This window comes from Cotesia glomerata, linkage group LG1, assembly GCF_020080835.1.
Source record: "Cotesia glomerata isolate CgM1 linkage group LG1, MPM_Cglom_v2.3, whole genome shotgun sequence".
In the NCBI taxonomy this organism is placed as follows: Eukaryota; Metazoa; Arthropoda; class Insecta; order Hymenoptera; family Braconidae; genus Cotesia; species Cotesia glomerata.
In genome coordinates, this window is record NC_058158.1 from 6,885,114 (window position 1) to 6,912,965 (window position 27,852).

Genomic DNA, 27,852 nt, shown 5'->3' on the forward strand with positions numbered 1-27,852 from the left:
TACAATATACAATATAAAATATAAATAATAAGACCGGGGTATCCCTCACTAGCTCGTAGTCCCTTGGCATTTCGGCACTGGGCCCCTTGCTTTTTTTCCTGTTATTTACCGTGTATACAGAAGGTATTAGTTTATAGAGAGCACTGATTTTATAAGGTCAGGGAAAGTATAGGTAGTTTCAGATGCCTCTGGATAATTATCTGTGATGTTTGTGTACAAGTTATAAGTCAGTTTCTAGTGTGCGAGCGGTTGGGTGTACACCCTCGCATGCTGAACAAAACCCCAGACATTACACCTGGCATGTCTAGACGTCTTCTTAAAGACCGGGTGCTCGTACTATTACGATATAATGTACTGATCTCTATTTTTCTTTTTCTTTTCTAGATTTTTAGTTTTATTTATAGGATCGATGATTTTTATTTAATGCCTAGGGTAGATAATGTATCGTAAATTTCGAAGGTTTGAACAAAAAGTGTAACTATTTTAAATTTAGCTTTCTTTGTCTTTGTCGAAGATTTTCAAGATTAATTAGTATCTTTTCATATTTTGAAAGACCAGTTTTCTGAATTTTTAAATATTAATTACTTCGAGAATTATAAAGATTTATAATTGAAAATCGAATCACAGCTACATAACCGATAGCACTTTATAGTTAAATTAAAAAAAGTTCAATACAAATATTTATAATTAAAGATAACCAGTTTTTTGTCTCGATTAATCAAAAATGAAAAGATACCCTTTTGAAACTCAGCTCCTCAATTTCGGTCGAAAAATTATTCACTGAAAAAAAAATTAACTTGATTCAAGAGGAAAATTCTTGAACCAAGAAAATAATTTTGAAGAGGATAATTCTCTAGAATCAAGACAAAAAATTCTTGAATCAAGTAAAATTTACTTAAACCAAGTAAAAATTTCTTAGTTTAAGAATTTTTTTACTCAAATCAAGAAGATGAAGTTCTTCAAAATTATGTACTTGATTCAAGAACATTTTTTTTTTCTGTGTAAATGGACATATCATCATATTAAGTCATATATGAAGATATTTTTATGGACACTCATCAAAGATTCACTATTCTTCCACGTCCAAGCTCATACTTCCTTCAAATTAATTAAAAATTTTCAAATAAATCGCTTGAATTCAATGATTTGATCTGTGATACTTCATAGAGTGAAAAAGTGGAGATAAATATTATGAGTTTAGATACATGACATTAGTTGCTGAGTAGATAAAAAAACTGACCTATGACATGGGGACGAGCGTGTGCTAAATAAAAAAGTGGAGGGTAATGGGCCCTCCTACCCCTCGCTATCGTATTAAGATATCAAATGGCCGAATATCCGAGCAAAGTCCCCTCGGAGACATGTGCCACGACACGAGTTATAAGTCTAAGCGTGAGGCGAAAGACCACCAGCACCAGCGTATCAGAAAGGAAAGTTGCTTAACCACCTAGCCACCCTTTTCTAGCGTACTATAGTGGCGTAATGTATCGCTGCCCTCGCCCGAGGTAGAGGACCGAGAGTAGAGAGTAGTAGTCGAACGAAAACGTGCTGGTACTGAGCGGGTCATGAATGAAATCCCTCCTTGGAGGGTCGAGTGCTGGCTGGATATGCTTGCCGCTGTGGCAGTATAGCTCTGTCGACCCTCTTTACCCATTCCACCTTTATATCTCTGTTGCTGTATACGTACATTTATATCTATATACGTTTATGTATATCGTATATACTGTGCGGATATACTATACGTATAACGTGTGCTATTCTCATGTGACTCTACTTTAGCGCTACTCACTCAGTCAGAGAAACGAGGAACAAGTAGTATAGAGGAAAATCCCGCACTCAACAATAACATATCCACGTGGACATTCACGTGTGAGACACTGGTTGCATCTACTTTTTATTTTTTTTTTTCATTTTTTTAGTCACTCGTTTTTTTTAATTCAAACAGTTGAATGATTTTTATTGAATTTAATTTGTTTTATTAAGTTTTTATTATACACTGATAAAAATAAAAAATATTATTTGTACAAATATTTTTTAGCTCAAGAATTTGTTAAAATAAATTATTTACTTTATTAATTTTTTGATAATAAAACATTAATATTTACTTGATCATTTTTGAATAATAATTGTAAATTATTAATAGATATCAAAAATATATTATTTTGTAAAACAGATTTTCTTGATAGAAGTATTTTTATTTTCAGTGTAAAATTTTGTTTTGTTATTAAATTTTCAGTTATTTTTAAAGTGCAAAAATCTATTTGATAATTTTTATTTTTAACTCACGTATTCAAATTTTAAATTGTAAACTGTACAAAAACAAAAATTTGAATTTTGAACATTATTGATGATAATAATAAAAACTTTTATTATAAATTTTTCATCCAGCTGATACTTTTTGAAAAAGCCTTTGAATAATACGATGTATAATAAAAAAAGTATTTTTTTACTAAAGTTGGCATGTGTTTCCATTAAAGGATGCGAACTGTAATTTAAAATAAACGTAAAAATAAGGAACATATTACATATATTAGCAGAAAAAGGCCATGTGGGAACATTTTTACCATCGAGGCTGGTAAATGTCTAATACATTCAACATAAATGTGTAAACTGTCATCGTCCCTTTGACATTTAATCAACCTTGGTGGTCTGCACATGCTTGTGTCCAAAAATAACCCGGTATTAATGTAAAAAACTAAATTATTTCCTATCAATAAATACTCATAAACAATAATAAGCACAGTCAATCAAGTCCAATAAAATTTCATCGATATCCATGGCTTAGAATAGTCATCTCAAATTTGTCCATAACTAAAAATATACGAATAGAAATACATATATATAAATGAAATAGTTGCGTAGGCCGATGAGAAAGACCGTGGAAAAAGGGGGAAATCCGAGAATGAAGGTCGCGATATATATTCGCACTTGGTCTATTTCTGGCGACGAATGCGGAAGAATTTTCTATTCTATCCGCGGGGGGTTTAACAAATCGCCGGACTTAACTAAATACATAACTAACCCGGATTGCGTGCTCCGGGTTTCTCGCCCTGTTCACAACACACGTTAAACCTCCTCACTTGCTTAAACCACCGGCCCGAAGAGTTTAAAACACCAAAATATTTTTATCAATTATCCACATCGGCTTCTCAAACTCACCTCTTGTTAACTTTCTTCGTAAACTATATAATTAGCTTCTATTTTTAACCAACCATTATAATTAAAACTACTTTCCTTGTTTCTCCTTATTGATTTTTTTTTAAATTTGTTTTATCCTTTACTCATTTATAATTGATACTTAAATTATCGGGTATAAAGTTCGCAGGTGAAATTTTTTTTATAATTAATGTTTGTACTTTTATAAAGTTTTTTTTTTTTTTTTTTTGTTTTTTAATGATTAATAATTACATCAAAAAGGGTAAAAAAAGGTTATCAATATTCGATCCTGGTTTAAGGCTAGTTAAGCGTAAAAATACAACAAACTTCTATAAATATACATCGCGTAAACATTGAAGTTCCCTTGGTATGGCTACCGCTCAAATTCAAGGGAAAAAGGCGTGCATCCTGTGTATGCGTATATATGAAAATATTAATGTATATATATATATATATATATATGGTTTTAAGGGCGTAGCTACAGAACTTGCATACACAAGCCCTTACATACATTCGTATGGTATAAATGTATATAAATTGGATGGTAAGCCGCGAATATTGCCGAGAAGGCCAGCTGCAAGGCGCTCGAGCGCGACCATGCCAAGAAGACTTTTGTATGTGTATGTATACTTGGAAACGTTGTAAAAATAATTATTTAAGTCGTTACCAAAGTATACTTACGCGTATACATGTCGATATATATATACAAAAATAGTTGATTGGTGTTAGGGTTAAGGTAAAGGCCGCATCCGGGTCGTTCGCGACGTCTTTTGTTGTCTTAAGCCAATTATCAACTTTTGTTCATACGCGATAATCATTTTGGTTGGAGATAGTAATTATTTAATTATATCCGATTAGTTGTTACTTTTATTGTTGAGGTTTATGGAATGGTAGTTTTGGTAAAAATATAGATAGGTACATTTGATTTATGTATTGTGGAAATTTTTCCATTGTCAGAAACCCATACCAAGATGAATGATTTTTTTGACAAATAAAAGATCTCGAGGACAATAGATTAAAATTGGATCAATTTTTGAAATTAATGATTTATGGTTTAATGGGAGGAAGAATAGTTTTTGAATTGTGGTCGCTGATTAATGGACTGAAATGTTTTTTTTGTATATTGAATTTTTTTTTAGATAGAGAGAGAGAGAAAGTTTATGGAAGCTGTTATTTGTCACCCTAGGATCGATATTAATTTAATAATAAGTAAAAGGTTTTAATTTTGTTTTTAGTTAAAAAAATTGAATTTTACATTAAAAGCTAATGGAATATTTTTCGAGAATATAGCAGAGTATATGTATTGGTTTTTGATCAATGAGTAATGTGGTAACTTGATAACGAATTCCGTAGAAATTTGTTAGTGCAATTAGGAGTACACGTATCGGCTATTAACGGGTTTGTGATGATAGCTAATTTAGATTTTAGTTTATAGTTTGGACGCAAAGTGGAAAGTGGAAAGTATTAGATTAGTTTCATGAGTTTGTACTCGAGGGAGACAGTAATTTTTGATAGGTGTGTATGAGTCTGTAGAAGACGGCTGTCAATATAAAATTATAATCGGGCTTAAAATGGGTTGGACGTATCATGTGTGTGACGAATTAAGTGAACGTCGTAAATTTAGCCAGGTGATGCGGACATAATGCTAAATTATTATTGTTAGTAAATCGAGCGTAGCGGTGTATTGATCTCATGGCGAAAATTAAATCGATTCGTTGCAGACTTTATAGTTTTGCAAAAAATAGAAAATTTTTTTCCTTTTCTTTTGTTCGACACACGACAAAAGTCTATTTTTTGGAAATTAACTGTGACATTATAAACTTCTCCTTTTATTAAGAAATTTTTTTTATAAATAACTTATTACAAATTTATTATTGCTTATTATAGTTTAATTTTTTTCCGTGCGTAAAAGAATCAAACATTAAATTTTGCGACGAGTTATACTTGAGTGGAAATAATTAAACTTAAATACAAAAAATGGCTTATCTTTACTTAAAGTAAGACATCACGTTTCGATTTTAATAACAAAAATGTAAAAAAAAAATCACCATGCGAGAGAATTCATGAGCTAATTTCCGAAATCTTGATCCCCAAAAAAACTTGTTAATTTCGTACGTCAGAACAGAAAGATTAAGATATTTGGAAGCGACTCTCGGAAGGGTACGGCCACGTCAGCAATCAAAAACGTGTAATTTATAAATACTCATAAAAAACAATAAAAAAGTGAAATTTTTTGGTTCGTTGACCTGATTTGAGTGCGAGTTAACAAACTGGAGTCCTCTTCCGGCGAGCAGCGTGTAGCATACAGCATGTAGCGGGCGGGCCACAACAACCTGTTCTAACCGTCCATCAAGGGTGTTCTAATGAAAGCAACGGCTCTTTCGGGCCGCCGGCCATCTGTCGTAGACACTCAAATGAAATGGTTTTGCCGGAATTAAAGTCAGCTGATAGACATGCATGCACTCTCGCATACTGCAGACTACACCCATACTATATAATACTATACTAGTACGAGCTGCTGCTCGGTGAATAAAACGGGCCAGTCTTAATTCAACTTCTCTTCTCTTATTTTCTTGCCCATTTAGTTTTTATCTTCTTACTTACATTATTACACTTTTTATTTTCACTTTCGCGATCGAAAGTCCAGTCAAGTAAGACTTATAGACCCGAACCGTCAGACAAACACACACTGATCCAACATGACGAATTATCCTTCATGTCTAGCAGCTGCAAACTATTATACACACACACTCACACACTTAAAAATATTTTTTTTACTTCCAAATAACCATTGCAACGCTTAAATACTTCCGATCACCATTATTATTCTACTTAAACATATTTTTAAAGGACAAATTATTATTTATTTTCTTACCGCCCAAAAATTTTTTTAAATAAATACTGATTAAAATCACCAGTCATTTATTTTTACTCACTAACTAAAAATGTCATTTATTTTTATTTTAGAGGAAATCCGGTTTATTTTAAATATAATTTATTGCTTTTTATATTTTTAATTACTCCCTTTGTCTTTTCCTAGTTCTGGTATTTAGAATTAAAACATTTTAAAATATATAAACATATTAATATATGTACGACGTATTGTAAATTTTTACGGTAATTATTATTATAAGTTTACAACATATGGAACAAATGGTCGGTATATATATTTAATAATAAACAACAAGATCCAACTGTCGTTTCCTATTTCATAATAAATATTTTTTATTGTTAACACAGCCACCTTGTCATAGAGCTTTATCAAAATAAATTCCTTGTAGAAGATAATTAGCAACGAGATAGAGAAGACGGTACCGGGTTAGGTAAAAAATATTACCGACATCAATTTTTTTATCAATTAACTTTCATCAGCCAGCAGCAGAATTCGCCGTCCGGCTACTGATGACTCTGATTGTTATTATTTTTCACTTTTATTATCATTATTATTTATTCGAAATATTTTAATTAGCTTATCGTTAAATCGTTGACAGCTGCCGCGTGTACGCGCGTGCTTCTAATTGGCTCAGTGTCTTTCGCGTTAGTAATATAATGCGAAATACCGTATTCATAATACACTTAAATTAAACTACTGTCTTTAAAAATTAAAATTAGCTCCAAATGAATATTTAACATTCTTTATGGACGTCGCGTTAAAAAATTACAATATAAATATGAAGGACAAATAAAATTATATAAATAATAATTGCTTGAGCAATTATTAACTACCTTTCATATTTACTTTTACATATTAAAAGGTAACTGATAGCTCGAGATTAAAATCAACCAGAAAAATAATTAAAGAGATGACTGTAGGCATAGTGTCGCATGTCAATAAAAAATTGATATAATTAAAATAATATTTTAACTGTGTTTCATTTTATTTATTGAATATTTGAGATTTTACTGAAGAGATACCGTCATACCTGACAATTTTATTTTAAAATGTTCTGTTACTTTCTCAAGTAACTTTTTTTTTTTTTTTTTTAACAATTCACTATACATAAATACACTTTTTAATTGCTGACTATATTTTTATGTATTTGTAATTCATATTTTCTGATAAATACTTTTGATTATACACTGAAATATACTTCATAAAATTTATCTCAAATACAAGCTTGTAAATATTAATTATATTTTTTCAAAAAATGTTACTTTTAAAACAGAGAACCAAATTTTATTAAAAATTATTTGTTCTGTTAAACTATAGCTTGCTTTGTGAAGAAAAAAATGATACTTTTTTCTAAAATCACTAAATAAATAACAATTATTATATTAATTTATTCAATAAAAAAGAAAGATTTCACTTCACTTAGTTTTTTCAATAAAAATATAAATAAAATCCTTTTCGCGGTCAATTTCACTCTAAAGGGAATAAATCTATTAAGAATCATTCACCTCGCAAAATTTTTACAGTGTAATGTTAATTACTACCCAACTCATTAATATTTTTACAACCATTAATAATGTACACACTCGACGTATTTATTTATCATAAAGAAATCTATTTTTACACTAAACCCAAAGTAATAATAGAAATTTTCCCGCGAGCCCTTAACCCGCTTTATCTCATTAAAACTCGGACGCACATTTAAAAATCGCTTACGTATTCACTCTTCCGTAAGAGGAGACCGGTGGTAATCCCAGCGGGGAATGACCATGCGAGTAAAACCCTGAGGATCCCGTACGTGTAATAGGCGAGAAAATGTTATATCTTTTCCGCTATTAATTACGCTCTGATTCGCGCCCTTTCCACATTACATCGCCATTGACCATTCCGATCTCTTCTTCTTCCCTGAAAATTCGCCCGATGTAATACTGACATTTGCTGCGTACTGTACACTGTAAAAAAAGCGGTGTTAAAATGGACTCATTTTAACACCGCTATGTAACACCTCTGTATTAACACCGGTGTAGCGGTGCTCTTTTGCGGTGTTGAAAATCCGGTGTAATATCGGTGTAACCGGTGTAATACCGGTGTAACAGTAGAATAAATTTACACCATATCGGAGTATGAATATTACATGATCCATAAAACATAATTAATATTCAATATTTATCAAAATGAGACAACTAACATTTATTTAAGAATTTTCAATTTATAAAATTACGCAGAAATCGATTTAATGAATGTTATACAACAAGTTAAATAACATTTACAATATTAAATGTTTAGGAACAATATAATAATTATTTTTATCGTAACCATGATGTTTCTCACAATATAATACATGTTTTAAACATGACAAATCTACAGCTGTGCAAAAATAAATTATCTCTATGAAAATCATTTAAAAAACATTCAAAATTGTTCTAAAAATGTTTCAAATTTGTTGTAAAAACACTCTAAAACTGTCCAAGAAATGTTCCAAAATTGTCTCAAAAATATCCGAAAAATGTCTCAAAAGTATTCAAAATTTGTTCTCAAATAGTTAAAAAAATGTTTTAAGATTATTTAAAAAAGGTTCCACATAAAATTTAAGAACAAGATTTCAACTAAATTGCTTCAAATAAATTTCATTGATTCTAAAATTATCTTAGAAGTATTCCGAAAATCTTAAAAAAAATACTTAAAAATTATGAAATAATTACTAAAATCCACTATTTTGGAGTTTTCGATTATTTATATGATGCCATTTTTACATCGAAATTTTTTACAGTGTATTTATTTTAATCAAAAATTTTGATCTACTTAATATTTTATTATTTTAAACTTTCTAAATTAAATATTAATTTTTTTTTTTTATTATTTACCTTTAATTATTAAACATGAAAAGTTTAATTATAAAAATTGTGTTAGTTAAAATATTATCAACACCGGAAAATTTACAACACCGAGTTAACACCGAAAAAAAATATTTACACCGCGAACGGTGTTACTGCACTGATAGAAGGATTTCTTAGCATTTAAGAAGATTTCTTTGTATTTAAGAAATCATTTCTTAAACATCATTTCTTAACATTTAAAAAATATTTCTTAGTATTTAAGAAATATTTCTTAGTACTTATATTTCTTAATATTTAAGAAATATTTCTTTGTATTTAAGAAATATTTTTTAAATACTAAGAAATGATGTTTAAGAAATGATTTCTTAAATACAAAGAAATCTTTTTAAATACTAAGAAATCCTTCTATCAGTGTGCTACACCGATTTCGATGTTGAATTTAACACCGGAATTTTTAACACCGTACACCGCATGGACTCACACCGGTTTTTTTTTTTACAGTGTATACATAGAGGAAGCCTCTTTAATCCTCCCGTAACATGTGCATAATATACCTGCCGACATAACACCGCGATATTGATGCTGCTGATCGTGTGGTGTTAGTGAGAGCCCGGGAATGCCGGTGGGGTGGGTCTGTTGCATATAATACCGGGATTGCGAGGGAAATCCGTGACGATGGTCAAGGAGGGTGTTGCGTAATGTTATGCAAGGAAAACTACTGTGTAATGGGTGGAGAAAAGGAAGAAACGATGAAAAAAAAACACATGAGCTAACCTCTGAGGCACCCCTGTCTTTCGAGCGTACGTTTATTTAACTTAATGGAACACGGATACTTTTGCGAGGTGTAAAAAGATTCTCCTGGGTTATTCCCTAAGTGAAAATATTAAAAAGGTACATTACGTTCATGTGTATCGATCCCGAGTAATTTACCCTTTGGCAATAAAAGTTCCGAGGGCTAAGGAATAATTATTCTCGTCTTATTTCTTGCCTTCACTTTAGTTCCTTACTTTTGAATTTTTTTATTATTATTCACTTTAAAGGCAGTAATTACGCTCAGAATTCAATGAAATAGTCACTTCAATGCAGGCCAGTATAATATAAGGCGTGGAATCGAAAGATTCATTTGCTTTAAAAATCTGAAATGAGATTTTTCGTTTGATCGCTTAATTAGATATTTATCGAGTTTAATTGCAATTTCTGAGGGGGTAAAAAGTGTCGGCTTGCTGAATTGGTAATTAAATTTTTAGTTGAGTACCTTTGAAAGGTAATTTAATTTCTTGTGCAATGGCCGAAAAAAATCAATTTTTCTTTGACCGTACAAACTTACGCATGCGTGACAGTAAGTTTAACGGTTTTCGGTTATATTATACATTTCTTCCTGGTGATACGTCACGTGGGTGCTGCAGACATCCTTTTTAGCCACCGAAGACTTTCATCGCCGATATATCAAGCCGTCGGTAAAATGCCTGAGCAAAAATTGCAGATAGTGTAGATTTCTTTTGATATTTTTTTCTTTATGATCGCTACTTTATCTACACTCTGTCAGTTTGTATCAACTGACAATTTTTTTTTTGTTTTATAGTGAATATTAATTTTGCTTCTTTTAAAAAAGCATTTGAATTTAACATTTTTTTACTTTTTGTTACAGCATTTATATCACTTGCAAACTGCAGACGGGACTTTTAGAGAACGAGGGAGAGGTCGAGGAAAAGGAGCTGGAACAAGAGTGAGTGATTTTTAAAATCATTATTTATAAATTTTTTATAACGATTTATAAGAAAAAAAAAAACTTCTAATCAGATAAAAAACTTAATTAAAGTTATAAAAAATGTTGTAATCTCGGCGAGGCAAACATAAAAGCTCAACGATCATAAGTAATCCCTTTTTATAAAAATTTTTTTAATGAAATATTATCCATGATTAAGCGCGTTTGTGTAAAAATATCAGCACCTTGATCTCATAGAGCTTTGCTGCAGCAAAAAAGCTTGTATACAATCAAACCCATTCAAAAAGACCGGTGAATAGAAGCTGAAAAATATCCGCGCAAAGGATCCTCTTGTTGCTCAAGAGGGTGTGCCTTCCAGCTGTTTGCTAACAAAAACCAGCCCTGTAAAAAAGGTTAAAAAATCATCACCCATTCAGCAACTTTAAATTTTTCCTCTGTCGGAGGTTTTTCCGTTTATCCGAAATGCGGGCCACTTTGAAGCCTAGAAGCTAATAACAAAATTCACCGTGCCTCCTATTAAACAAGCCAGATTATTGATCGATTGTGCCTCGGTACTATACGCCTGACTGAGGGAGAGGTACGGCCATGTTTAAAATTTTATCATTTCCAGCCTCTGGCGGTAGCAGCCGAAACTACTCCACACACTCTTATCTTGCACTACACGCAACACAACTAACGCTTAACACATTGGAGGCTCGAACCACCATTTTATACACACACAAGCTTTCCTATTTCTTCTTCTTTCAGTTTCGTCCTCTCCCACCCGCGAACCTCTTGTCAACCTTCAACCTCATCTCACCGTTCAATATTTTTTATTACATTTTCTTTTTTCTCCTTTATTCATTATTATTATTATTCTTTTTTTATTATTACTACATGCCTTTTTTTGTTTTATACCTACGTCAGTCATTTAAACTTAAACTCTTGTATTTTCAGATAAATTTCCACTTTCTACGACAAAGGTATTAATTATTGCCAGGGTTACTATTTTTATTTCATTTATTTCTCTGTACTCTGTAAATTTACATACACATTAAAACTCCAAAATAGAAGTCACTTCAAATTTTAACTTTAATTCAAGCTCCTTTTATTATCCTGCTATTTATAGAAAACCATAAAATTCATATTCACTCAAATATATACATAGAGATTGGTAAAAATACGACGCGATAAAATTTTAAAGTCCTCGAGCAAACACTTCCATGGGAGAAAATTTTATGAGAAGAAAATTGAGAAGATTGATTTTCTCTACTAAAACAGATACTCCAAAATTGAAGATAAATTTTATATTCAAACATACTTTCCTTTATAAAAACGTTTACCGACATCAAAAGCTTTTTTTGTCTTTTGGAGTACGTTTAACCATGAAATTTCTCAATATAAAATAAAATTTAAATAATGCCTATTTACATTTTTATAATAATTATATATTTATTTTTAAAAAAATTTATTTTTTACTCTATCAAATTTTATTGCGTCTCACTTCACCTTCTCCCTCGCCAATAGCTTCGTACTATATACACACATAAATATGTACCGATGAGTAATGTTATGCTATATCAAATATTTGTACACAATTATTAATATTTACATTATTTAAATTACGCAAATACTCATCAGGCAATATTTACATTCGTAATGTTTATTAGTATATTCGCCTGTTTTATAAATAATTACTTTTTTATCTACTTGCAATAAATAAATTAAAAAATACCCCTTGAGTTAAACATTTAATTTATATTCTATAGTTTAATTAAAAAAATAATACCCCGAGAAAATATATTGCAAATAATAAAAGTAAAGATAAAATTTACATTTTTAATTATCAAACCAGAATTATTTTCACTGCGAAGGGGATTAGCTTAATAAAACTCGCTCGTAAATAACTAAATAAAAAGTATAGAAAAAAGTTCTATTGAAATAATAATATGCGCGTATATAATTTATTTTATTTATTAGATTAATATAAAAGTACAGATGACTCATTGAAAAGAATCCCTTGTATCAGTATCTTGGGAGAGTATGGACACACGAAACTAGTTTCATACAATGAATCTGCATCACTAAGTTATGTTATTCGGTGGATGGTATATATAGCACAGTAGTATTATTTATTATATATATATATATATATATATATATATATATATATATATATATATATATATATATATATATGTAGATACAGTATATAGTCACAGTAACTATAACTTACGCGATGGAGAACAAAGGAAGCTGATACACGTCTGCCGATTCAGATTGCACGTGTCTATTTTAGTTCACGTGCATCGACGTATCATTTTATAAATATATATCGGAGCATCGATAAGCTTCAATATTTCATCTATTGTTTTTTTATCTCCAACATTTTAATAACATTATAAGAATAAGATGAATAAAACCCAGATAGATAGAATGCAGTGAAAAGTAAAATGATAAATGTTGATAGTGTTTAATACTTTTTAAATATTTTACTTTTTTTGTTAATTCACGTTTTGTTTAATCAACGTCCAATTGGTTTTACCAATTTATAATCTCGTAGAGTTTAAATTAATTAAACGAAATGGGTGAAGAGCGTAATAGTATATACATTCATCACGGTTGGGTGTAATTTCATTTTGGTGAAGCTCAAGCGAGAGAAAGAGAAGGTTACATACAAAAACGATCGATTTTTATGTGTACGTAAATCGTGCCCCAAGCTTCTCGGACTATTATTGCATTTGTGATACTCGAAATATATATATGTATTTATATATGAATCCTCCCTACGGCATTAATTTAATGAATGTTAAAACTCTAGGGATTACAATAGTGTAATATACTAAGGCTATTATTTTACTTTTTAAATGCTTTTTTTCTTTGACATAGATTAATTTATTTATTATTATTTCAGTAGTGTATTCATTGTTAATTTATGCTCGAAAATAATTAATTTTTTTTATTGAGAATTTTAAAGAAATTTTTGGAGAAATAATAAATATTTTTTAAGAAAAAAAAAAACGGATGTTATTAATAATTTCCGAGACTAAATATTTTTGTCTAAAAAAAATAGGTTGAATTAATAAAAATAAATTTAAATGTTTTATTTCAAAAAAATTCTTGTCTGAACAATAATTTTTTTTTGTCTCGATATATTAAGGTTAATTATCGAAGGAATAATTTTTTTATTTAAAAATAAGAAAATGAATTTTTTTATAAATAAAATTAACTTCATTTTTCATAAATTTATAAGTTAAAACAGAAAAATAAAACATAATTAGATAATAGTCGATATCGGAGAAATAAAAACCGGAAAAGCAGGGCAAGAAATCACAATAGTTTATAAGAGAAGGCAGAACTATGTAAAACACCCTCGGGATATCGTATCTCAGTGGAAACGCGAGGATCTTCAGACGGGCCATGTAGAGAGAGCTTTTGCGGTATATAGTGTAAGTTGGCGTGTTAACAGCGAGTCTGGTAAGAGTAAGAGTAAGAGTAAGAGTCGAGTCGGCGTTTGAGTTTGAGTCGGAGTGGCTAACCGTAGGTCGGGTACACACAACACACAGCCAACCGTACTCGAGACTCGAGATTTCTTGTAGTAGCAGGGATGACGCGGATCGCTTTACACTTTACACCCGCAAGCTCCAACCCGCACCGTACCGGGTCTATCTGGCTCAACAGCTTTCCCGTGCACGGTAAATGCCAAAAGAGCTATCTGCTGGCGAACACCACGGGGATATATCGCTCCTCGTGTGCAATACGAGGGTGGTTATTCACTATTACTAACACGATCTGTGGTACTATACTCATCCACTCATCCACTCATCCACTCTCTCTTTTACTCTCGGGCAACTTGTTGCCGCAATACATATAATACTAAATTTGTTAATACACCGAATCCCTTTTAATTCATCCCGTCCATTCCTCATTACTCATTACTCATTACTTATACACCTCTTCATTATCATCATTGTAATTATAATTTAAATATTTTACGCTCATTCCACTATTGAGTAAACAAAGTATTCAAAATTCACGTATATTCTTGTTTATTGTTCAACTAAAAGTTTTACGTAATTAAATAATGGTGAATTTCTATTTCTATTGTTTTTTACTTCAACATCGAAATATGTAAAATATATTAAAATAATAAATTATTTTCTTTCATTACAATAACATGAACAGCAACCAAAAAAATTTGAACTAATAATTGATGAAAAATATTTCTATAATACTCATAAAAAAAAATTAGCTTGATTCAAGAGAAAAATAACTAAAAAAAAAAGGAATTTTTTTTGTTCAAGAACTTTTTAATTTTTAATTTTTTAGAATAAAAATAAATTAGTTCAACATTCATGATTTTATATATTATATATTTAAACGAAATTTCCAAGAACGTGGACGACAAAAAAAAATGTCGATTATTTTTTATCAGCGTAAGCGAAAATTTTTACTGTCAGATAAAATTAATTTATTTAAAAAATTGATTCAAAATTTAGTCATTATTCTGTAGTAAGATTCTTTTTATTTCCAATTATTGCAAGCTGTACTTCATCCTGAATCTTACGAAAATTTTTTGGAATCATTACACATGTATTCCGAGCAAATCCTTCATACAGAATATCCACAACAGGATAAGTAAAGTACAAATTAAAGTATCATCTAGAACATCCCGGATGGAGCTTGCAAGGAAGGAATCGGGAATAGGAATAGGAAGAGAGCAACTGAAGCGAAAGAGAAGCATAAAGCATTTGCCGGAAAGACACGAACATTTCCGAGTGGCCGGGTGCGACGCTGTTCTCCTACGGGAGTTCCCGAAGACACGAAGAAACGCGCAATTGACGCGCCGCGACTTACAAACCCGATGCAAGTGTAAGTGTGGTACGAGCAATACAAGTATCGCCGGTGAATTTCGTGGGGGTTCGCTGCACGTACACTCAAAGCAGATGTGTGATAGGTAGACGGAATATTCGCGAGCTCGGGTAGGTGAGCATGTGTGTGTCTGCATGGGGCGCAGTATGGATGAGAGGGATAGGACGAAATAGTGAAAGAGAGAAGCCAGAAAGAGACAGAGAAAGTGGATTCGAGCGAGAGGGTACGTGCAGACGCGGACGGTGAAGTGAGATGTGCACGAGGTTCGGTGTAGAGAGACGGCACGCGCGGAGGATAGTCGCGGTTCCTCTGGCTCATGTACCAGACGCATTATCCCGTGTGCTCCGATAAGTCGCGCGTATTTTTTGAAAGTATTTATAAAATACCTTTTTAATGCTCGTTACACGAGTCACTCGCCGATTTTATCATTTTTACTAACAGGTAGATATTTATTTACTTTTTCATTAATTTTATTTAATTTTGTTTATTAAAATTTTTTTAATCAAAAAAATGCATGAGTCTTGATAAGATGCACGGGTATTATAATATATTATTAAAAAAAGTAAAAATTTAATATATTATAAATTATAGGTATATTAAATAATGAAACATAAATTTTAATTAAAAATTAAAGTGGAATGTATATTAATGTCAGTGAGTTGTGATAAGCGCAGGAGCATCGTGGTACGTATACGCCGGAATTTGCAATAGCGAGGAGGAGAGAGAGGCTGGGGGGAGGGAGAGAAAGAGAAAGAGGAGAAGGAGAGAGTGTGTAAGTAGTAGTAGTAGAGTATAGAGAAACGAGTGGAGGACGCGAGTAGTATAGAGGACCCAGTACGAGGAGTCAAAGAGCGCAGAGACGGTAGAGCCAGAGAAAGACGGGGAGGAAGATTCCGAATAAGAAAGAGAGAAAGAGCTGAGTTAAGAGTAAACGGAGGAGAGCCGAGAGGCTCACGAAAAGAGGGAGTAACGAAAGAGACTGGCTAAGGGAGAACACAACCTCTAGCACGAGGGACCTCGAACGTGGACGACCAGTTTAAACTCCGATTTATCGTGATCAGTGATTTCATTATTTTATTTCTCGCGGATTAAATTGTTTATTTGGTTGCATAGATTCTAATTGCAATTAATTATTGATAGTGTCTAAGGATAGTTGGTAGTTTTTATTTTTGAGGTGGTTTGAGGAAGTAATTAGAATTTTAATTAAAGTACCGGATTCGCGGACGTTGGAGATTTTCAGGAAATCGATTCGCTGTTTTTAAAAAATAAGGTGAGCTTCCGTGGTTTTTTTTTTTTTTAAGAGTCTAATGAGCTTGTAAATTTATAATTTTAATGATAGTAAGTAGGATGTTTATTTAGGGAGGGTATGAATGATAAATGGCGTTTTTTTGGTTGTTAAAATTTTAAGTATTTATAATTTACGAACTAATTTTTATTAACTGTCAGCCGGTAGGAGGAAAATAAAATAAATAAAAAAAGGAGAGACGGTTCAGTGAACGCGTCGAGGTCGAATTGTCTCTCTCGCTTAGTGATTTTGCAGCGCGGGAACGAGAGTGAGAGCGTAAGTCGGAAGAGAGTTGAACAAAATTAATTTTAATGATATATATGTATGTACAAGCATAAGTATATGTACAAGTATACGAATCTCCATATACATACATATATATAAGTATATTATGTGTATAAAAGTCTGGAAAATTAAATTTATCCGTGAGTTTGCAACTTTGATATTAAAATTAATTTCCTTTCATCTCAGGCTCCGCTGTACCTTTTTATGAAACTTTCGGTATTTATATTTGGATTTTCATTTTTAATTAATTATTTATTATTCCCCGAAGTGCCTCGACATTATATTTTCAACAATAGCCAAAAGTAAGTGGATAATTTTTTGACGTATACTCGGGCTTTAAGAGCTGAAATTGCTGTTGAGTACTTGAAAAATAATTTTTTAAAGATCGTAGTTGTATTTTTTAATTACACTCAAACTAACAAGTCTTGGATTAAGAAAAAATTTTTTATTTAAATATTTTTATTTTTGTCATTTAAAATTTTTCGAATTTCAATACAAAATTAAAAATATTTAATTAACTGAAATAAAAAACTTTTTTTGTACTAAGCAATTTTTTAAATGATAAAAAAAAAATTCATCTGTCTAAAATTTCTTAGATATAAAATAAACAAATTACAATTATGATAAATATAAAATGTAAAAGCACGTGGTTTATCCACGTGGTTCTCTATCTTGTCAGTGTCAAAGGGATAACACAGTAGTAGATAGAGTAGTCAAGTCAACATAGCTCAAGCTTCCACTTCTATTCACTCAGAGGACGAGATAAGTAGCCGTGTTATATGTTACTACCACTCTCGTATCTTTCCATCTCTTATATACTATTGCTCTATCTATCGCTTCACTCTATATGTACTCACACTTACTCAGCCTATACTACAAGACCTGAATCTTACAAAGCGATCATCAAGACTCCGAAAAATTAACATCACGATTTACGAATTAATCTTTGGTACTGAGCGCCGAAAATATATAAATATGAAACGAATAAAAAATATTAAAAAATAAATCGAGTTCACAGGCCTCTATTCTCATCATTTTTTACAACCATTTATTCCTCTCGAAATTATGATTGACAGCCGAATGAATTCGTCCATTTATGACAGCTCAATAATTTTGGTCTTTTGTTGTTTTCGATTCTATTATCTCTTTAAAAAAATAATAATGACGGATAAAAAATTGAAAGCGTTTTTTTAAATTTCCGCTAAACGATAACAATTTTACTCATTATTTTTTATTGTAGAAAATTTATTGAAGCGAAAAATACAAGAGCGGTGCATATATATGTATACGCAGTACAGTGTAGAGCGGATAGAGGATTTATCTTTTGAAATAGGTATAATATTTATATTGTTTGGAGTAGCTTTATTGCAGACATTGTTATTGGATAGCTTTGAGGATTATAAAAAAAAAAAAAAAGAATTAAAAACTAGTAATAAAATAATAATGATGATAATAATAATGGATATAAAATTGATATAGGATTTAATGAGCATGGGCACAATGGATTCAAATTGCTCGAGTAAGCCAGATTAACCATTTGAATTATGATTAGTTTATATTAATAAATCGGTGAGAAGAGCTGTTTGAGCCTACTATGGGATATTCTAGCGTTAGTGGATGCTAATGCTGTAACCTATTGATAAGGTATTCAGATAATTTAATCTGCTGTAATTAAATAGTTGTGTTTGAAGTTGTAATTGATTATATTCGAAATTCTCGTGATTTGATATTTTAGAAGAATTATTTTTAAGAACTTTTTATTCGAGTTTAACGCTTGGAAGTTTTAAAAAATTCTGATGTTAGAAGCCAGATCGATATTTATCGCCATATTGAAAATGACGTTTCAGTCTGTTAATTATGATTTAAGTTATTTAATTTATAAATTGAAACAAAATATACTTTGAAAAAGTTTTATTTAAACTTTTCATTTTTTTTTTTATTTGCTATTCAATCTTATTTTATAATGATTGACGATCGAAAATTTAAAATTTAGTTTTATTAATATTACAAGAAATTGTAAGAAAATATCTTAAAAGTTTTTAATGAAAAGGATTGTAAGTAAAATTTATTATCAACAAATATTATTTTAATGATAAAAAAATAGATAAGTATTTTAAAAATAATAAAAAACTTTTGCAATTAAATCAATATATTTTTAGGATATTTTAAAAGTGTTTTCTTATTTTAAATTAAAATAATTTTAAGAAAACTTTCTTGAATAACATCTAAAATACACTCGATAAAATATTCAAGATAAATAGTTTTCACTAAAACAGCATTTAGTTTACTAACTAAAATGATAATTTTCCCATAATAATAAATTAAAAAACAATTAAGATTTAATTGGCATAAAAAAACGTTTACACAGAATTCCGCTAATGGAAAATTTAATTGAAAGCTAAATAAAAATATTTATATTCCATTTAGTTATTTGTTATTTTTAATGCCTCACTTTATTTTCTATTATTTATACTTTTTATTTCACTGGGAGTCCGTGAGTGGTTGCCGGGTAACAAAAACATAAAGTAAATGTCTGGATTTTTTAATGCCTTTTTTGCAATACAACCAATGCAACCCGAGCGAAGAAAGAGAACAAGTAAAGATAAGAGTATACTTCCCGACGTCGAGAATTCATTAAGTCAAGTACTTATCGAATGAAGGGACCGGTCTAGCTCTACACAATGCTCCAGCTAATTTACCTCAAAACTAAATTTCAAATAAAAATTCAATAAGCCCAAATTATATACTACCCTAAAAAAAAAAAAAATTTTAATCAAGACAAAAGCTTTTTACCAAAATTGCAATTCTATTTATTTTTCTATAATAAATAATTTTTTCAAGAGTCTCATTTTTTTTTTGTCTTGAATTTAAAATTTTTGGTCAAAAAAAAATTTGTCCAACTTCTCTTTCAATTTGATAAATAAAAAATTTTTAAGTTGATAATAATGAATAATATAATAAAAATAAAATACAAACTAAACTTTATAAATTCGTTTGAACATATTTATAAATAAAAACTTATATCAAGATTGCCTCAGAAAAAAAAGGCAAAATTTACAAGCAGGACAAGGACAAAGACAAGAAATAATCCTGTGGAACAATAAATAACAATAGTATTAACAACGTACATAGATAGACCCAATAAATCAAATAATATAAATCAACATATATCTTGGACACATATAACCGAATTCCAGCGGAAGGTCTGATCGTTGGCTTCCGGTTCGGGCGAACAGCCAACAGACGAGCTCGCGAATCGTGTGCGAACGATCCGTGATAATACACAAGATAGAAATATCTCCGCTTCCGTCTAATCGATACGTCTTTTATTGCCGCTAAAAAGTTGCTCCATTATTTTCCAAAAACTCTCATTGCATATTCACGAAAATATTTTTGCGAAGCAGCTGTACTGTAGCGAAGACAATCTTCAGATACAAACCAAGCGAAGCAACAGTGACACGAAAACAGGGAGTAAGTTTTCGTATAAATGGTGTACAAATCATTTGAGTTGGAGTAGAGAAAATAAAACCGAGCGGGTATAACGGAAGTAAACAAACCCACTTTAAACGGGAACTTCAGTCTGGTACTTCTCTCCTAAACTTTGCTTCAACTTCCCTTTTATTTTTCTTTGTTTGCATGTAAAGACTCGAGAGGAGGTCACGCTCTTGAGTATACGAACTGGAAAATACAAGAGTCTCTTTACTAAATTCTCTAGAGAAATAGATGAAATAACCTCCTCGACGAAAGCTCAGCTTAGTTATGTATTTTATATAAATTGTTGGTTTTGATCAAGCATACACAGCTCTACGTATTTATGTGTCCATAATATGTGTATAGTCGCGTACTGTATACGGAAATTTTAAACATATACGGTGCACCAAGAGTATGCTAAACTATGGGAAAACTATTCCGAGCTTTTACTTAGGTCTCATGTGCATAAATTATTTCAAGTTTGTGTAATTGGGTTACTTTGTTTAATATTTTAGATTAAATTTTGTCTTTAATTTTATTTAAATGATAATTAAATCTCAGTGACTTTAATTAAGAAAAAATTCACCATATTTTTTTATAAAGTTTTTTTTTCAAATGTAGGAAAATTTTTGGATTAATAAATGAAATATTTACTTAAAAAAAAATTTTTTTTATGATTACAGAGCTACAGAAAAAACATAGCTAGGCAAGTAAGCACTCCAGATAGCGCACCAGCAGGCCTAGGAAGTCCGCAAGGAGGCATAGGAGGTCTCCAGCAGCACCAGCCTCAGCAACAGCAACAGCCACAGCAGCCGCCTCAGCAGCAGCCTTTGCACACAGACCCGATGCAGCAGACAAAGGACAATCTAAACTCCGCGAGTCAGCAAGCCGGAGCTCTCAGGAACGGGAACCCTCCACCGCCAGTTGTTTCCATGGTGAGTTTTATTAATTACTTAGTTATTTGTTAATTTCATCGAGTGCTGCTCGGAGAATTTTTTAATCAACAAAAAAATTCAAATAAACGACCGAACTTTGAACAATTCAGTAAACAAAGTTTAATAATTCTAAAAATCTAATAATTCAAAGATAAAGTTTCGGGCTCGTATAGCGGTAATATGTGAGGGAAATTAAAAGTTTAAATTTATTCCAGTATAAAATATATGAGTTTTGAGGAACTACGTAATTTAAAATTTAATATTATTCCTTTATTAATAGCATAAAAAAGTTAATTTGAAATATTTCTCAGCTATGCGCCGCTCTTAAAATATATTGCCGTGGATTAAATTAGCGTGAGATCAATAACTCTCACATTACCCTTATATATACCCGTCTTCTACTACACACGTTTCCCTGTACTGATAAAAAAAATTTTTAAATATCCGCTTATGTTACTATTATCAGTAACCATTACTAAAAATTGCATTTCTCCTCTAGAGTATATATAGTACAGCTTAAATAATATTTTAAAGTGCTCCTTAATCTAATTACGCTGGATAAAGAACCATTAGGAATAAACTATTTTTTTCCCCGAGCCGGCTAAAAATATCCTTTTAATTTTATCTGAAAATTAATTAAAGAAAAAATTAATCTATCCATCCGTCTATCCAGCCATATATAGCAAATTTAATTATTTCCATAAACTTATCATGCATCAACGTCAGCAAGTAAACCCGAATAGAAACCGTATCAACAATATTCTGATAAATTTTCCTCAACTCGTGTATATTTATACCTCCATAAATAACGATATTGTATTTTGAGAGCAAGTTCGTGTTACTCATTTATTCTATATGTAAATTACATCGTGACAGTTCTCAAAACCGAATTGAACGAGTTAATATGGATGAGAGTCCCGAGATTTAATATTTAAATTTTATCAACTGAGAATAATAAATCACGAAATTTCTCAAGGTACCTAAAAACCCTTTAATTTAATTCCGCAAAGTATAAATAAAATTGAAAAGTCCAAATAATAAAAAATAAGATTCTCTGGAATAAATATTTCAGACAATTTCCTTTACTCGGCTCATAGAATAACCCAAACCCTTTTTCTCTTGATTACGTTTGGAATGCATGAACCTTCTAGAACTCTCAATTCCTCCCTACCAGACTCTAATACCTCTCTTTGCTCGTCTCCTCCACTCTGGTGTCGTCATTCCTGGCTTTACTCCTCCACTCTTGCACAGATCTAGTGTCTCACTCCCTCCTTCGTCGCCTTGGTGTTGGTCGTCATCGTCGTCGTCGTAGTAGTTGCCGTTGCTTGGCGGTTCCTGTTCCTGCGGGTATTGATTCGCGTTGGCGGTCGGTCACCGCCCCCATAGCTAGCAGCGTCTGCTGGTGGTCTGCACCCCTTCTTCTTCACTTTAACCCAACTCTACCACCATACCACCGTACGACTATACCTATAATTCCTATATACATCCTATGTACATCCACATAAATATACATGCATGCATACATACATATTGTTGTTGTTTTTTCTGTATGTAGTAGCTTACTGTACGACAAACAACAAGGAAGATGCCATTTCGCGAGCCGCGACAGTCGATCTGGCTCGTATTTCTAGAGCCCTCTTAAACCTGGTGACTCTTAACATAAAAGCACTCTTTTGCAAGCTCTTGATCACGATCGAGTGCTTGATTCACACTACTATTTGTCACCGTTTTACTTTACTTCTTCTCTATTCTCCAACCCGGAAAACTCACCACCGAGACTTTGTATTTTATTTTTAAGCCGATCGATTTTAAAGACCAAGAACCCCACCCAACTGTTGATTATTCATGGCTTGCTGGATTTTTAGGCAAAATAAAAATCCAGTCTTTCGTATTATATATGAATATAATATTATTCAGCGGTGCCGGTAAAAATTTGAATATTTAAAGACAAAAGTATGTTATTATAAAAAAAAAATTTGAGAATGCAAATTAATGGATAACTATTGCTTTTAGATATGTAAATAGCACGATGATGTATAGATAATTTTAGGGGTTGAATAGAGGAATGGCAGATGGAAACAGAGTGACAATAATTGGGAATATCAAAGGATGAAGGGGGTGTTGTTTCAGGTGCATTCATCGAAACGAGCAATTATGCAGCAAACCGAGACCACGGAATTCCGGTAGTTCGTTGCATTGGTACATACACACGAATTGGCTCTAACCGCGGTCGCGGTGAGTTATACGGAGCACATGTGGTTTTCACTTGGATATCCACATTCGTACTCGGCGATCACTATATTACCGCTACTAACTTATATTTGTCCATGCATTTGTACGATTAGATATCTAGCCACACCTAAAACGGTATTGTGATACTTTTATTGTCAAAGAGTATTCTGGTTAATTATTTTGATTGAAACATTTATCGCAATCGAATATTTCGGATATAAATTCATTTTTTGATTATGTACAAAAAGGGTTCATTTAAAACGAAATTAAATTTTTATAATTATTGCAATATTTTAACTCCTTAAAATTATTTTCTAAAATAAAAAAAATTAGGGATTCAAAAGTTAGCACATAACTGACATTAATTTTTTTTTTTTTTTTTTAATTATAAACATTTATTTTTTATTTGAAAATAAAGTTCAGGATTGATAAAACCGAAAGATGGACCTTTAGATTAAGAAAAAAATAAAAGTGTCTTCATTTTTTATCTTGAATTTTAATTAAAAAAAAAAAAAAAAAAAAAAAACTATTTATGCCAGCCAGCAGTTTCTTCTTCAATATATTTAAACTTTTAGCTCATCTTGTTCGTTGCAATAAATTTAAAGTTGAACAGAAGATAATTTTTCCACAATAAAAAAAATAAATTATACAAAAAAAAAAACCCGATAATTACAAAATTTGAAGACATTCTTGAGTATGAGAAAAAAAATAAAAATTAAACGAAGCGATTGCGCTTTATAGGGTTTCTGGGCGACGGCGCAACTCGGATGATGCCCTGGGGAGGCGTCAACTCGACTCTAGCCTACGACACGGGTCAAAGTAGATGCCTAGCGTATCCACCGGCAAATCTCGGTAAAGTGTATATATGTGTGACGAAAATGCACGTAGACTCTACTTGATGTGGATGTATTGGATGTAACGTAGCTGTTGAGAGTCAGTTCACTGTTGAGGACAGAGGACAGAGCCGAGTGAAACAAGAGTAGCAACGAATAGGAAGATATAATAGGAAATAGTCCCTTGTGTGAACGTTTAATCGAATATAACCCGTAACCCGTGCAGAGTGGGCCACACGGTTGTTGTACTACCAGCACGGATGATTGTCTGCGTTAATTTCCCGATAAATTCGTAACTGCGTGTCGAACACCATTTTCCCCTTGCGGCCTCATGCGGTGGTACTTGTGTGTGCCCAATTGGAAAATGGACACGAGTGTCTGCCTCTGTATTTATCTGTATATCTATATCCACATATATAGAGTTACACATATGCATATGTATATAGACATAGACATAGATATCCGCGGATGGTTCGGCAAAAGCTCGCGTTGACATTCCCGTCGCTATTTAAACCACCAATGGCCCTCAATACCACTCACTGGCCGGCCAACTGCTGCCGCGCCCACTCTATCACCAATCCGCGGGATAAAACACCGCTTATTATTATTGCACATGTGTCTTTCTATCACCAACAATCATCATCCGCTAGTTATCCTCTATCTTATAAATGATTTATTTCTTATAATTTATAATCAACCGCCCAGATTAAAAATTTAATAAGCTTACACTTTTTATCCACTTCCTGGATTTAAAGTAATGCAGTTAAGTTTAATTAAAAAAATAGCATTACCACTCGAAATGAAACATTAAATATTAAATATAAAATATCAACTGCTAAATGAGAAATTTAAATGGTAAATTTAAATTTAAGACTATAAATTATTTAAAAGTTTTAAATAAAATATAACTTGTACTAAAATTACCACACAATTGAATTATATATTACCTCAGACTTTATCTTTATTTAGCTTGAATCTACTCGTTAATATTTATGCTTTACTAAATTTATTACCATGTATTTTAAATTTTAATTCAATACCATTCTGCTATTTAAATTGTTTTAGTTCACTAAAATTATTCGATAAATAAAATAATATTAAAAAAAAATTGAAAAATTGGGTCGAAGTCAAGTACAAATTCATATCTATAAATGTATATATAAAATACACACATATAGATAGCAGTGAGTTGATCTCCAGGTTTAGCGTTGAGTTGTGGAGATGTCGTAGGTCATCCCATTTTATCGTCGACAAGTGTCCCGAACCGAGCGTTACTCTAGGTCATGATACCAACCAAACCTACTATTCCTCACGCTTATATATATATATATATAAAGAGGAAGGAATAGGAAGACAGAGAGAGCGGCATAGAACACAAATGGAATGGATTTCCCACGGACTTTACCCTCTTACCCTTATCGCACGACAGTTCAAGAGGGTGAGACGTCACGCGCACACAAGGGGTAGTACTACAGTTGCCAGTTGAGTGAGGCGGATGTTCGCGGCTCGGTTGGCTGCACGCCCGTTTGCTACCCTCCCAACACCTATCTACTTACTACCACTGCTTCTGGTTCTGCTTCTGAATCTGCTAGTACAAGTACAAGTACAAGTGCTACATACAACTCTCATCCTCTTTTGAGCTTTAGCTTCCGCTTCTTGGATGTTATCGGGCTTTACCGCAAACACACCGATCCACGGCCACTTGTGGTCTCTTCTGGGTTTACACCGCTTCAAATCTCCGCTGGTGTGCTCTACTCCACTTTATTGTAGCTACTTTACCTCGTACATACCGCACGGCATTAGTACTAATACCGGGCTAAAGTAATCGGCTTCCGGGACCTTGAAACCGCAGTACAACCTATCGGGTTTTCGCTTTCGTTGCTTTTTATTAGATTTGTTAAGACCAGAGTTGTTTAATTTATAGCCCCTCTAGACCGATGTTTTTTGTCAATTCACCAAAAAGACGTGTGTCACGGGCTTCCGGATAATTGACAATCGATTTAGTGTCAGACAAATGTAATATAATTGTTAATTTGAATGGGAAATCCAATTGAACTGGCTGATGAACCAGACGTCGACGCCAGTAAATAAACTCTCTAATTACTAATTAAATCTCTTTTGAGCTTTGTATAGATGTATATTCTGTGCAGCCGAGATAATATTTTATCCAAGTAACAAGAGTCACGTTTTGTTTAATAGAATTCAATTATACAGGCCACCGATTTTAGAGAATAAATTGTTAATTTATTTAATTTGTAGTAAAAAAAATTTTTTTTTGAAATATTTAAAAAAATTTTAGGCTTTGGTTTAGATTTTTGGCTAATATAAGTGTTTTTTTTTTCACTCACCCACCGAAATGTCTTGTTGCAGATGAAGAATTTCCTTGCTGGTCTGTGAAAACTGAAAAAATAAAATATATTTTGTAGGAAACTTGAAAGCAATATTCATGGGTTTTATTTTTAATATTAATTTTGTGGTTTTTTTTGGACAGAATGGTTATACATCGAATTTATTTAAAAATTTATCGAGTTAAAGTTTAACCGAACCAAGAACGAAGCGATGAAAATGTTCGAGGAATTTAAGTTAAAAATTCAGGAACACAAAATCAATTCATCATTTATTCCATTCGTCTATTTTTGAAATTTATTATTAATATTTAATCAATAAATTTGAATATAAATTATATTTTTAATAAAATCTAGATCAAAAGATCATTGAATATATTTGAATTTTAAATTCAAATATTTTATTGGTAAATTTTGGTGAATGTGTTCGTGTCATTGATATGCATTGAATGTCACGACAGCACCACCCGAGTGGTATAATCATAATGCAAAACGTGAAACCCGTCGTTATATAGTTATACGAACTAATAAGAAGACATATATATATATATATATATATATATATATATATATATATATATATATATATATATACATATAGAGTTTTACTGGTGCAGTTATATATACATCATTCCATCGGACTAACTTTAAATTACCCCCAAATTATATCTTTCTTGATGTTTGATATCATATAACACTGTTTGATTACTCCAAGTTTCATCATTATTATGATAATAATAATAATAATTATTGTTAACATATTCTTACTCTATTTTCTCAACGAACCATCGGAAATAATTACTAATTAATTTTAAAATTACTATCTAATTCATCCTCATTGTTTACTTTTTGGTAACCACAAATTTCCGGAAACAATTCAGCTAGGATTTCCAGCTTGGTTAAGTGACCCGAGGAAATTTGTTTCCGGCTTTCAGCCGTGACAAGAACTTGATATTACATCCGTAACTCAATTCCGTATAATTTAATAATCTTCTGTTTGGACTCG

At 31.5% G+C, this 27,852-nt stretch overlaps 1 protein-coding gene across 3 annotated transcripts in view; it reads left to right on the forward strand.

The window, feature by feature from the left end:
* Positions 1-27,852, forward strand: part of LOC123267057 (DNA N6-methyl adenine demethylase) — a 75,402-nt gene that overhangs the window by 37,092 nt on the left and 10,458 nt on the right. Inside the window, exons 3-4 of one of the 3 annotated variants that reach the window (XM_044731559.1) lie at positions 10,532-10,609; positions 21,185-21,436. In XM_044731559.1, the coding sequence (XP_044587494.1) occupies positions 10,532-10,609; positions 21,185-21,436 (330 nt within the window). Of the gene's footprint in view, positions 1-10,531; positions 10,610-15,466; positions 15,902-16,598; positions 16,731-21,184; positions 21,437-27,852 lie in introns of those variants that run through there. The other 2 variants (XM_044731563.1, XM_044731568.1) reach the window with 2 other exon arrangements.